General features: G+C 57.7%; 1 protein-coding gene across 1 annotated transcript; it reads right to left on the bottom strand.

Annotated features, from left to right (window-relative positions):
• Positions 1-1,237: 1,237 nt before the first annotated feature.
• On the bottom strand, positions 1,238-10,525 carry LOC115917160 (helicase SRCAP-like; the record flags this gene model as incomplete). The annotated part of the gene is made up of 4 exons (XM_030970893.1): positions 1,238-1,311; positions 4,939-5,217; positions 7,890-8,004; positions 10,358-10,525. Coding segments are annotated over 4 exons (636 nt in total), but the record flags the coding sequence as incomplete, so codon positions are not given.
• Positions 10,526-14,247: the final 3,722 nt, after the last annotated feature.

Here is a 14,247-nt window from a genome sequence, read left to right as displayed (position 1 = left end):
AAAAGGGTGAAAAATCAGGAAAAAATTGGATGAAAAATGGGGAAAAAATGGTGGAAAAGTGGGAAAACATGGGATTGGGGACATTGGGGACATTGGGGACATTGGGGACACTGGGGACATTGAGGGCAATGGGGGCATTGGGGACACTGGGGGCATTGGGGACACTGGGGACACTGGGGACATTGGGGACATTGGGGCCCGTGCTGCGGCCTGCGCCTGCTTGGCGGCCTTGGATGTCCTCGGGGTCCTTGGCCCCGCACAGAGCCTGCCGACATGCAGGGGACAGCGTTGGGGACGTTGGGGGGACATTGGGGACAAAATTAGGAAAAAATCGGGAAAAAAAACGGGGCAAAAATCGGGAAAAAATTGGATGAGAAATAGAGAAAAAATGGTGTAAAAGGGGGAAAACACGGGATTGGGGACATTGGGGACACTGGGGGCATTGGGGACATTGGGGACATTGAGGGGACATTGGGGACATTGGGGACACTGGGGACACTGGGGGCATTGGGGACATTGGGGACACTGGGGGCATTGGGGGCAATGGGGACACTGGGGACATTGGGGAAAAATTAGGAAAAAATTGGGAAAAAAAAGGTGAAAAAATCGGGAAAAAATTGGATGAAAAATGGAGAAAAAATGGTGGAAAAGTGGGAAAACACGGGATTGGGGACATTGGGGACATTGGGTGCATTGGGGACACTGGGGACACTGGGGACACTGGGGACATTGGGGACACTGGGGACATTGGGGACACTGGGGGCATTGGGGGCAATGGGGACGTTGGGGACATTGGGGAAAAATTAGGAAAAAATCGGGGAAAAAAAAGGGGAAAAAATCGGGAAAAAATAGGATGAAAAATGGAGAAAAAATGATGGAAAAGTGGGAAAACACGGGATTGGGGACATTGGGGACATTGGGGGCATTGGGGACACTGGGGACACTGGGGACACTGGGGACATTGGGGACATTGGGGGCATTGGGGACACTGGGGGCATTGGGGGCAATGGGGACATTGGGGAAAAATTAGGAAAAAATTGGGAAAAAAAAGGGTGAAAAAATCAGGAAAAAATTGGATGAAAAATGGGGAAAAAATGGTGGAAAAGTGGGAAAACATGGGATTGGGGACATTGGGGACATTGGGGACATTGGGGACACTGGGGACATTGAGGGCAATGGGGGCATTGGGGACACTGGGGGCATTGGGGACACTGGGGACACTGGGGACATTGGGGACATTGGGGCCACGTGCTCGGCCTGCGCCTGCGAGGCGGCGCGGATGTCCTCGGGGTCCTTGGCCCCGCACAGAGCCTGCCGACATGCAGGGGACAGCGTTGGGGACGTTGGGGGGACATTGGGGACAAAATTAGGAAAAATCGGGGAAAAAAAACGGGGCAAAAATCGGGAAAAAATTGGATGAGAAATAGAGAAAAAATGGTGTAAAAGGGGGAAAACACGGGATTGGGGACATTGGGGACATTGGGGGCATTGGGGACACTGGGGACATTGGGGACATTGGGGACATTGGGGACACTGGGGGCATTGGGGACACTGGGGAAAAATTAGGAAAAAATCGGGGAAAAAAAAGGGGAAAAAATCGGGAAAAAATTGGATGAAAAATGGAGAAAAAATGATGGAAAAGTGGGAAAACGCGGGATTGGGGACATTGGGGACACTGGGGGCATTGGGGACATTGGGGACACTGGGGACACTGGGGACATTGGGGACACTGGGGACATTGGGGACACTGGGGGCATTGGGGACATTGGGGACACTGGGGGCAATGGGGGCATTGGGGACATTGGGGAAAAATTAGGAAAAAATTGGGAAAAAAAAAGAGGGAAAAAATTGGATGAAAAATGGGGAAAAAATGGTGGAAAAGTGGGAAAACATGGGATTTGGGACATTGGGGACACTGGGGGTATTGACATTGGGGACATTGGGGACACTGGGGGCATTGGGGACATTGGGGAAAAATTAGGAAAAAATCGGGAAAAAAAACGGGGAAAAAATCGGGAAAAAATAGGATGAAAAATGGAGAAAAAGTGATGGAAAAGTGGGGAAAACACGGGATTGGGGACATTGGGGACACTGGGGGCATTGGGGACACTGGGGACACTGGGGACACTGGGGGCATTGGGGACACTGGGGGGGCATTGGGGGGCAATGGGGACGTTGGGGACATCGGGGAAAAATTAGGAAAAAATTGGGAAAAAAAAAGGGAAAAAATCGGAAAAAAATTGGATGAAAAATGGAGAAAAAATGGTGGAAAAGTGGGAAAACACGGGATTGGAGACATTGGGGACATTGGGGACACTGGGGGCATTGACATTGGGGACATTGGGGACACTGGGGACATTGAGGGGACATTGGGGACATTGGGGACACTGGGGACAATGGGGACACTGGGGGCATTGGGGACATTGGGGACACTGGGGACATTGGGGGCAATGGGGACATTGGGGACATTGGGGAAAAATTAGGAAAAAATCGGGAAAAAAAACGGGGAAAAAATCGGGAAAAAATAGGATGAAAAATGGAGAAAAAGTGATGGAAAAGTGGGGAAAACACGGGATTGGGGACATTGGGGACACTGGGGGCATTGAGGGGACAGTGGGGACACTGAGAAAAAATGGAGGGAAAATTGGGAAAAAACGGTGAAAAAATTGGGAAAAAATTGAACAAAAAATAAGGGAAAAATGGCGGAAAATTAAGAAAAATAGGACTGGGGACATTGGGGACACTGGGGACATTGGGGACATTGGGGACATTGGGAAAAAATGAGAGAAAAATTGGGAAAAAACGGTGAAAAAATTGGGAAAAAATTGGACGAAAAATGAGCAAAAAATGGTGAAAAAGTGGGAAAAGAACGGTGGAAAATATGGAAAAATGGGATTGGGGACATTGGGGACACTGAGGAAATCGAGAAAAAATGGGAGAAAAATTGGGAAAAAAAACAGTGAAAAAATTGGGAAAAAATTGGACAAAAAATAAGGGAAAATTGGCGGAAAATTAAGAAAAATGGGACTGGGGACATTGGGGACACTGGGGACATTGGGAAAAAATGAGGAAAAAATCGGGGAAAAAAATGTGAAAATATTGGGAAAAAATTGGATGAAAAATGAGGAAAAAATGGTGAAAAAGCGGGAAAACACGGGATTGGGGACATTGGGGACACTGGGGAAAAATTAGGAAAAAATTGGGAAAAAAAAGGGTGAAAAAATTGGGAAAAAATTGGATGAAAAATGGGGAAAAAATGGTGGAAAATTGGGAAAAGAACAGTGAAAAATATGGAAAAAATGGGATTGGGGACACTGGGGACATTGGGGCCATTTTGGGGCCATTTTGGGACCATTTTGGGGCCATTTTTGGGGCCATTTTGGGGCCATTTTGGGGCCATCTTTGGGGCCATTTTGGGACCATTTTTGGGCGATTTTGGGGCCATTTTTGGGTCCATTGAAACCATTTTTGGGGCCATTTTGGGGCTATTTTGGGGCCATTTTGGGCCATTTTGGGGCCATTTTGGGTCCATTTTGGGGCCGTTTGGGGCCATTTTGGGGCCGTTTGGGGCCATTTTGGGCGATTTTGGGGCCACTTTTTGGGCCATTTTGGGGCCGTTTGGGGCCATTTTTGGGGCCATTTTTGGGGCCATTTTTGGGCCATTTTGAGGTGATTTTGGGGCCATTTTTGGGGCCATTTTTGGGGCCATTTTTGGGGCCTTTTTTGGGGCCATTTTAGGACCATTTTGGGGCCATTTTTGAGGCCATTTTGGGACCATTTTGGGGCCATTTTTGGGGCCATTTTTGGGCCATTTTGGGCGATTTTGGGGCCATTTTAGGACCATTTTGGGGCCATTTTTGAGGCCATTTTGGGGCCATTTTTGAGGCCATTTTGGGACCATTTTGGGGCCATTTTTGGGGCAATTTTAGGGCCATTTTGGGGCAATTTTAGGGCCATTTTGAGGCCATTTTGGGGCAATTTTGGGGCCATTTTTGGGGCCATTTTTGGGGCCATTTTTGGGGCCATTTTGGGCGATTTTGGGGCCATTTTTGGGGCCATTTTGAGGCCATTTTGGGGCAATTTTGGGGCCATTTTTGGGGCCATTTTGGGACCATTTTGGGGCCATTTTTGGGGCCATTTTTGGGGCCATTTTGGGCGATTTTGGGGCCATTTTGGGGCCATTTTTGGGGCCATTTTTGGGCCATTTTGGGCGATTTTGGGGCCATTTTTGGGGCCATTTGGGGCCATTTTGGGCGATTTTGGGGCCATTTTGGGGCCATTTTTGGGCCATTTTGGGGCCATTTTGGGGCCATTTTTGAGGCCATTTTGGGACCATTTTGGGGCCATTTTTGGGGCCATTTTTGGGCCATTTTGGGCGATTTTGGGGCCATTTTTGGGGCCATTTTGAGGCCATTTTGGGGCCATTTTTGGGGCCATTTTTGGGGCCATTTTGGCCGATTTTGGGGCCATTTTTGGGGCCGTTTTGGGGCCGTTTGGGGCCATTTTGGGGCCGGTTGGGGCCATTTTGGGCGATTTTGGGGCCATTTTGGGGCCATTTTGGGGCCACTTTTTGGGCCATTTTGGGGCCGTTTGGGGCCATTTTGGGGCCATTTTGGGCCATTTTTGGGGCCATTTTGGGCCATTTTGGGGCCATTTTGGGGCCATTTTTGGGGCCATTTTGGGCCATTTTGGGCCATTTTGGGGCCATTTTGGGGCCATTTTTGGGCCATTTTGGGGCCATTTTTGGGGCCATTTTTGGGGCCATTTTGGGGCCATTTTTGGGGCCATTTTGGGCGATTTTGGGGCCATTTTTGGGGCCATTTTTGGGTCCATTGAGACCATTTTTGGGGCCATTTTGGGTCCATTTTTGGGGCCATTTTGGGGCCATTTTTGGGGCCATTTTTTGGGGGCAGCTCACCTGTCCCAGGTGTCCCTCACCTGCTCCAGGATGTGCGTCCTCCTGCTGGCCGTGGGGTCCTCGTCGTCCTCGGCGCCGTCCCTGTCCCTCTGTCCGTCCGTCCCCCCGTCCCTCTGTCCGTCCGTCCCCCTGTCCCTCTGTCCATCCGTGCCCCTGTCCCGCTGTCCGTCCGTCCCCCTGTCCCGCTGTCCGTCCGTCCCCCTGTCCCGCTGTCCGTCCGTCCCCCGGTCGCCGTCGCCGTCCCCTCTGTCCCGGGCCGCGTCCTCGGGCGCCATGTCGAACAGCTCGCGGATGGTTTGCTGGGGAGGGGGACGGGAAACGCACCTGGGGTCACACCTGGGGTCACACCTGGGGTCACCTGGGGTCACACCTGGGGTCACCTGGGGGCACACCTGGGGTCACACCTGGGGTCACACCTGGGGTCACCTGGGATACACCTGGGGTCACACCTGGGGTCACACCGGTCACACCTGGGGTCACCTGGGGGCACACCTGGGGACACACCTGGGGACACCTGGGGACACATCTGGGGACAGCTGGACCTCACCTGGACACACCTGAACCTCCCCTGGACACACCTGGGTCACACCTGGGTCATACCTTGGCACACCTGGACACACCTGGGTCACACCTGGACACACCTGGGGACACCTGAACCTCACCTGGACACACCTGAACCTCCCCTGGACACACCTGGACACACCTGGGCACATCTGGGGGCACCTGGGGATACCTGGACACACCTGAGCCTCACCTGCACACCCCAAAAATGTTCCCAAAACCTTTCTCTACACCTGGAACCCACCTGGACACACCCAGAACCCATCTGGACCCACCTGGACCCACCTGGAAACACCTGAACCTCACCTGGACACCCCAAAAGTGCTCTCAGAGGTTCCTCTACACCTGGAACCCACCTGGACACGACCAGAACACACCTGGACCCACCTGAGCCTCACCTGGACACACCTGAGCCCACCTGAGCCTCACCTGGACCCACCTGAGCCTCACCTGGACACACCTGGACCTCACCTGGACACACCTGAGCCCACCTAAACCCACCTGAACCCATCTGGACACACCTGAGCCTCTCCTGGACACACCTGAACACAGCTAAACCCACCTGGACACACCCAAACCTCACCTGAGCACACCTGAGCCTCACCTGGGCATCCTGAAAGTGTGCCCAGAAGGTTCCTCTACACCTGAGCCTCACCTGGACACACCTGAAGCCACCTGAGCCTCACCTGGACACACCTGAACCCACCTGTACACACCTGGACCTCCCCTGGACACCCCAAACCCCTCCCAAACCCTTCCCAGGTGCCCCCAGGAGTTTCCTCCACACCTGGAGCCCACCTGAGAGCCCCAAACCCCACCTGAGACACCCAAACCCCACCTGAGACCCCCAAACCCCACCTGAGACACCCAAACCTCACCTGAGAGCCCCAAACCCCACCTGGGAGCCCCAAACCTCACCTGAGACACCCAAACCTCACCTGGGACCCCCCCAAACCTCACCTGAGAGCCCCAAACCTCACCTGAGACCCCCAAACCCCACCTGAGACCCCCAAACCCCACCTGAGAGCCCCAAACCTCACCTGGGACCCCCAAACCTCACCTGAGAGCACCAAACCCCACCTGAGACACCCAAACCTCACTTGAGAGCCCCAAACCTCACCTGAGACCCCCAAACCTCACCTGAGAGCCCCAAACCTCACCTGGGACACCCAAACCTCACCTGAGAGCCCCAAACCTCACCTGAGACACCCAAACCTCACCTGAGAGCACCAAACCCCACCTGAGAGCCCCAAACCCCACCTGAGACCCCCAAACCCCACCTGAGAGCCCCAAACCCCACCTGAGACACCCAAACCTCACCTGAGAGCCCCAAACCCCACCTGGGACCCCCAAACCTCACCTGAGACACCCAAACCCCACCTGAGACACCCAAACCCCACCTGGGACCCCCAAACCTCACCTGAGACACCCAAACCCCACCTGGGAGCCCCAAACCCCACCTGAGACACCCAAACCTCACCTGAGAGTCCCAAACCTCACCTGAGACACCCAAACCTCACCTGAGACCCCCAAACCCCACCTGGGAGCCCCAAACCTCACCTGAGACACCCAAACCCCACCTGAGAGCCCCAAACCTCACCTGAGAGCCCCAAACCCCACCTGGGAGCCCCAAACCCCACCTGAGAGCCCCAAACCTCACCTGAGAGCCCCAAACCTCACCTGGGACCCCCAAACCTCACCTGAGACCCCCCCAAACTCCACCTGAGAGCACCAAACCCCACCTGAAAGCCCCAAACCCCACCTGAGACCCCCAAACCTCACCTGAGAGCCCCAAACCCCACCTGGGACCCCCCCAAACCTCACCTGAGACCTTGACCCCACCCTCACCTGTCAGGGTCTCACCTGTCGGGGGCGGGGCTCACCTGTTGGGGTCTCACTTGTTGGGATCTCACCTGCTGGGGACGGGGCTCACCTGTGGGGGCCGGGGCTCACCTGTCAGGGGTGGGGCTCACCTGTGGGGGGCGAGGCTCCCCTGTCGGGGTCTCACCTGTTGGGGGCGGGGCTCACCTGTCAGGGGTGGGGCTCACCTGTGGGGGGTGGGGCTCACCTGTGGGGGCGGGGCTCACCTGTCGGGGCCGGGGCTCACCTGTCGGGGTCTCACCTGTTGGGGGCAGGGCTCACCTGTGGGGGGCGGGGCTCCCCTGTCGGGGTCTCACCTGTTGGGGGCGGGGCTCACCTGTCAGGGGTGGGGCTCACCTGTGGGGGGTGGGGCTCACCTGTGGGGGCGGGGCTCACCTGTCGGGGGCGGGGCTCACCTGTCGGGGGCGGGGCTCACCTGTCAGGGGTGGGGCTCACCTGTCGGGGGCGGGGCTCACCTGTGGGGGCGGGGCTCACCTGTCAGGATCTCACCTGTCGGGGGTGGGGCTCACCTGTCGGGGGCGGGGCTCACCTGTTTGAAGTAGGCCGTGGTGAAGTTGCCGCCCTCGATGGCCATGTCGCCCAGGAGCCGCTTCTGGTTGGCCTTCTTGAGGATGTTCTCCTCAACGGTGCGCTCACTGATCAACCTGCGCAGGTGAGACACAGGTACGGACAGGTGAGACACAGGTGAGACACAGGTGAGACAGGTGAGACACAGGTGAGACACAGGTACGGACAGGTGAGACACAGGTGAGACAGGTACAGACAGGTATGAACAGGTATGGACAGGTAAGGACAGGTGAGACAGGTAACACCAGGAACAGCCCCAGGTGAGCTCCAGGTGTTCTCCACTGTGATCAACCTGGACAGGTAAGACACAGGTGACACAGGTGAGAGGTGACACAGGTGAGTCCATAGCTCCGTAATTATCGCACAGGTGAGCTCCCAAATCCCCAATACCTGCCCAGGTGAGCTCCTAGATCCCAAATACATGCCCAGGTGAGCTCCAGGTGCTACAGGTGAGCTTCTGAACTCCCCAATACCTGCACAGGTGAGCTCCCAAATCCCCAATACCTGCCCAGGTGAGCTCCTAGATCCCAAATACATGCCCAGGTGAGCTCCAGGTGCTACAGGTGAGCTCCCAAATCCCCAATACCTGCCCAGGTGAGCTCCCAAATCCCAAATACCTGCCCAGGTGAGCTCCTGGCTCTCAGCTACCTGCACAGGTACCCAAATCACCCCTCAGGTACCCAAATACCTGCCCAGGTGAGCTCCTAGATCCCACACAACCACACAGGTGAGCTCCAGTTGCTTGTCCAGCTGCACAGGTGAGCTCCTGACTCCCAAATACCTGCACAGGTGAGCTCCCAGATCCCAAATACCTGCCCAGGTGAGCTCCTAGATCCCAAATACCTGGCCAGGTGAGCTCCAGGTGAGTCCACAACTCCCCAGTACCTGAACGTATGAACTCCAAACCTTCACCAGACCCCCTCAGGTGTGCCCCAGGTGCGCTCACCTGTAGATGTGGGCGCCCAGCGTGAGCTGGCCCTGTGCTGGGGCTGCCCAGGTACCCAAACACCTGCCCAGGTACCCAAATCATCCCTCAGGTACCCAAACGCCTGCCCAGGTACCCAAACACCTGCCCAGGTGAGCTGTGGGTGTCACAGGTGAGCTCCCAAATCCCAACTACCTGCCCAGGTAAGGCTGTGACTCTCAAATACCTGCCCAGGTGAGCTCCAGGTGCTACAGGTGAGTCCATAACTCCCCAATACCTGCCCAGGTCAACTCCCAAACCTTCACCAGACCCCCTCAGGTGTGCCTCCCACCTGCCCAGGTGCGCTCCCCTGTAGATGTGGATCGTTGAACTCCAAACCCATCACGGTGGCACCTGTGCTGGGGCTGCCCAGGTACCCAAACACCTGCCCAGGTACCCAAATCATCCCTCAGGTGTGTGGCGATCTGCACAGGTACCCAAACACCTGCCCAGGTGAGCTCCTAGATGCCAAATACCTGCACAGGTGAGGCTGTGACTCCCAAACACCTGCCCAGGTGAGCTCCCAAATCCCAAACACCTGCCCAGGTGAGCTCCCAGATCCCAAATACCTGCCCAGGTGAGCTCCAGGTGCTACAGGTGAGTCCATAACTCCTCCCTACCTGCACGTATCAACTCCAAACCTTCACCAGACCCCCTCAGGTGTGCCCCCCACCTGCCCAGGTGCGCTCACCTGTAGATGTGGACGTCGCGGGTCTGGCCAATCTGCGGTGGCACCTGTGCTGGGGCTGCCCAGGTACCCAAACACCTGCCCAGGTACCCAAATCATCCCTCAGGTACCCAAATACCTGCACAGGCACCCAGACACCTGCCCAGGTACCCAAACACCTGCCCACGTACCCAAATACCTGCCCAGGTACCCAAACACCTGCCCAGGTGAGCTCCTAGATGCCAAATACCTGCACAGGTGAGGCTGTGACTCCCAAACACCTGCCCAGGTGAGCTCCCAAATCCCAAATACCTGCCCAGGTGAGCTCCCAGATCCCAAATACCTGCCCAGGTGAGCTCCAGGTGCTACAGGGTGAGTCCATAACTCCTCCATACCTGCAATGGGGCAACAAACCTTCACCACCCCCTCAGGTGTGCCCCCCCACCTGCCCAGGGTACTCACCTGTAGATGTGGACGTCACCTGGGTGTGGCCCTGGGGGCACCTGTGCTGGGGCTGCCCAGGTACCCAAACATCTGCCCAGGTACCCAAATACCTGCCCAGGTGAGCTCCTAGATGCCAAATACCTGCACAGGTGAGGCTGTGACTCCCAAACACCTGCCCAGGTGAGCTCCTGACTCCCAAACACCTGCCCAGGTGAGCTCCCAAATCCCAAATACCTGCACAGGTGAGCTCCAGGTGCTACAGGTGAGTCCATAACTCCTCCATACCTGCACGTATCAACTCCAAACCTTCACCAGACCCCCTCAGGTGTGCCCCCACCTGCCCAGGTGCACTCACCTGTAGATGGGACGCCGGGTCTGGCCGATCTGGGGCACCTGTCCTGGCACACCTGGGGCCCATGGTGGGGTTCCAGTCCTGTGGAACACCTGGGGCCCACCAGGTTGACACCTGAGATACCTGGGGTACGTCGAGAGGATGAAGCAGAAGATGCACACCGGGGCACACCTGGGGCCCATGAGGATACCTGGGGCGGCACACCTGAGGGCACCTGGGGGATACCTGGGGCACTCCTGAGATACCCGGGGTACTCCTGGGGCACACCTGAGATACCTGGGGCACACCTGGGGCACACCTGGGGCACACCTGAAATACCCGGGGTACTCCTGGGGCACACCTGAGATACCTGGGGCACACCTGGGGCACACCTGAGATACCTGGGGTACACCTGAGATACCCGGGGCACACCTGGGGCACACCTGGGATACCTGGGGCACACCTGGGGCACACCTGAGATACCTGGGGCACACCTGAAATACCCAGGGTACTCCTGGGGCACACCTGAGATACCTGGGGCACACCTGAGATACCCGGGGCACACCTGGGATGGACCTGAGATACCTGGGGTACACCTGAGATACCCAGGGCACACCTGGGGCACACCTGGGGCACACCTGAGATACCTGGGGTACACCTGGGGCAACCTGGGGCACACCTGGGGCACCTGGGGCACACCTGAGATACCTGGGGCACACCTGAGATACCCGGGGCACACCTGAGATACCTGGGGCACACCTGAGACACAGCTGGGATACCCGGGGCACACCTGTGGCACACCTGGGATGGACCTGAGATACCCAGGGCACACCGGGGGCACACCTGAGACACACCCGAGATACCCGGGGCACACCTGAGGTAGCTGGGGCACACCTGGCGCACACCTGGGATACCTGGGACACACCTGAGATACCCGGGGCACACCTGGGGCACACCTGGGACACCCGGGGCACACCTGGGGCACACCTGAGATACCTGGGACACATCTGGGACACACCTGAGATACCCAGGGCGCACCTGGGATGGACCTGAGATACCTGGGGCACACCTGGGGCACACCTGGGGCACACCTGAGCTACCTGGGGCACACCTGGGGCACACCTGGGATACCCGGGGCACACCTGAGACACCCAAAACACACCTGGAGCTGCTACTACGTCCAGGTGTGTCTCACCCATAACGAATTGCCCCGAGGTGTACCCAGGTGTGCCCAGGTGTGTCCCAGGTGTATCTAACCCCACCCAGGTGTGTCCCAGGTGTCTCTAACCCCACCCAGGTGCCTCTAACCCCACCCAGGTGTGCCCAGGTGTCTCTAACCCCACCCAGGTGTGTCCCAGGTGTGTCCCAGGTGTATCTAACCCCACCCAGGTGTGTCCCAGGTGTGTCTGACCCCACCCAGGTGTATCTAACCCATCCCCAGGTGTGCCCAGGTGCGTCACTGGTGTGTCTAATCCTATCCAGGTGTATCCCAGGTGTGTCCCAGGTGTGTGTGAGTCTCACCTGTCTCTGCTCGACGTGGGTGGAGCCGTCCAGGCGCAGGTAGATGTGCCCCAGGTGTGCCCAGGTGCCTCTAACCCCACCCAGGTGTGTCCCAAGTGTGTCTGACCCCACCCAGGTGTGTCCCAGGTGTGTCCCAGGTGTGTCTGACCCCACCCAGGTGTATCCCAATCACACCCAGGTGTATCCCAGGTGCATCTAACCCTATCCAGGTGTCTCTAACCCCACCCAGGTGTGTCCCAGGAGGTGTGTGGGGGTCTCACCTGTCTCTGCTCGACGCGGGTGGAGCCGTCCAGGCGCAGGTAGATGTGCCCCAGGTGTCTCTAACCCCACCCAGGTGTGTCCCAGGTGTATCTAACCCCACCCAGGTGTGTCCCAGGTGTGTCCCAGGTGTCTCTAACCCCACCCAGGTGTGCCCCAGGTGTATCTAACCCCACCCAGGTGTGTCCCAGGTGTGTCCCAGGTGTCTCTAACCCCACCCAAGTCTGTCCCAGGTGTGTCCCAGGTGTATCTAACCCCACCCAGGTGTGCCCAGGTGTATCTAACCCCACCCAGGTGTGTCCCAGGTGTGTCTGACCCCACCCAGGTGTGTCCCAGGTGTGTGTGGGATGTCTCACCTGTCTCTGCTCCACGCGGGTGGAGCCGTCCAGGCGCAGGTAGATGTGCCCCAGGTGTATCCCAGGTGTATCCCAGGTGTATCCCAGGTGTATGTAACCCCACCCAGGTGTGTCTGACCCCACCCAGGTGTGTCCCAGGTGTGTGTGGGTCTCACCTGTCTCTGCTCCACGCGGGTGGAGCCGTCCAGGCGCAGGTAGATGTGCCCCAGGTGTGCCCAGGTGTCTCTAACCCCACCCAGGTGCCTCTAACCCCACCCAGGTGTGTCCCAGGTGTATCTAACCCTATCCAGGTGTATCTAACCCCACCCAGGTGTGTCCCAAAGTGTGTCCCAGGTGTGTCTAACCCCACCCAGGTGTGTCCCAGGTGTGGTGGGGCTGTCTCACCTGTCTCTGCTCCCACGCTGGGTGGAGCCATCCAGGCAGGTAGATGTGCCCCAGGTGTATGTGACCCCACCCAGGTGTCTCTAACCCCACCCAGGTGTGTGTGGGTCTCACCTGTCTCTGCTCCACGCGGGTGGAGCCGTCCAGGCGCAGGTAGATGTGCCCCAGGTGTGCCCAGGTGTCTCTAACCCCACCCAGGTGTCTCTAACCCCACCCAGGTGCCTCTAACCCCACCCAGGTGTGTCCCAGGTGTATCTAACCCTATCCAGGTGTATCTAACCCCACCCAGGTGTGTCCCAAGTGTGTCCCAGGTGTGTCTAACCCCACCCAGGTGTGTCCCAGGTGTGTGTGGGCTGTCTCACCTGTCTCTGCTCCACGCGGGTGGAGCCATCCAGGCGCAGGTAGATGTGCCCCAGGTGTATGTGACCCCACCCAGGTGTGTCTCTAACCCCACCCAGGTGTGTGTGGGTCTCACCTGTCTCTGCTCCACGCTAGGGTGGAGCCGTCCAGGCGCAGGTAGATGTGCCCCAGGTGTGCCCAGGTGTCTCTAACCCCACCCAGGTGTCTCTAACCCCACCCAGGTGTGCCCCAGGTGTCTCTAACCCCACCCAGGTGTGTGGGGGTCTCACCTGTCTCTGCTCCATGCGGGTGGAGCCGTCCAGGCGCAGCTAGATGTGCCCCAGGTGTATGTGACCCCACCCAGGTGTATCTAACCCCACCCAGGTGTGCCCAGGTGTATCTAACCCCACCCAGGTGTGTCTGACCCCACCCAGGTGTGTCCCAGGTGTGTGTGGGGGTCTCACCTGTCTCTCCTCCACGCGGGTGGAGCCGTCCAGGCGCAGGTAGATGTGCCCCAGGTGTGTCCAGGTGTATCTAACCCCACCCAGGTGTGTCTGACCCCACCCAGGTGTGTCCCAGGTGTGTGTGAGTCTCACCTGTCTCTGCTCGACACGGGTGGAGCCGTCCAGGTGCAGGTAGATGTGCCCCAGGTGTATCCCAGGTGTATGTAACCCCACCCAGGTGCCTCTAACCCCACCCAGGTGTGTCCCAGGTGTGTGTGGGCTGTCTCACCTGTCTCTGCTCCACGCAGGTGGAGCCGTCCAGGCGCAGGTAGATGTGCCCCAGGTGTATCCCAGGTGTGTCTAACCCCACCCAGGTGTGTCCCAGGTGTCTCTAACCCCACCCAGGTGTGTCCCAGGTGTGTCCCAGGTGTGTGTGGGTCTCACCTGTGGTGTCCTGCTCCACGCTGGGTGGAGCCGCCCAGGCGCAGGTAGATGTGCCCCAGGTGTATCCCAGGTGTCTCCTAACCCCCACCCAGGTGTGTCCCAGGTGTGTGTGAGTCTCACCTGTCCCTGCTTGACGCTGGTGGAGCCGCCCAGGCGCAGGTAGATGTGCCCC

This window comes from Camarhynchus parvulus, unplaced genomic scaffold (assembly GCF_901933205.1).
Source record: "Camarhynchus parvulus unplaced genomic scaffold, STF_HiC, whole genome shotgun sequence".
Lineage (NCBI taxonomy): Eukaryota > Metazoa > Chordata > Aves > Passeriformes > Thraupidae > Camarhynchus > Camarhynchus parvulus.
Note: the sequence above shows the minus strand (reverse complement) of the source record. Positions and strands in the feature narration are given on the sequence as shown.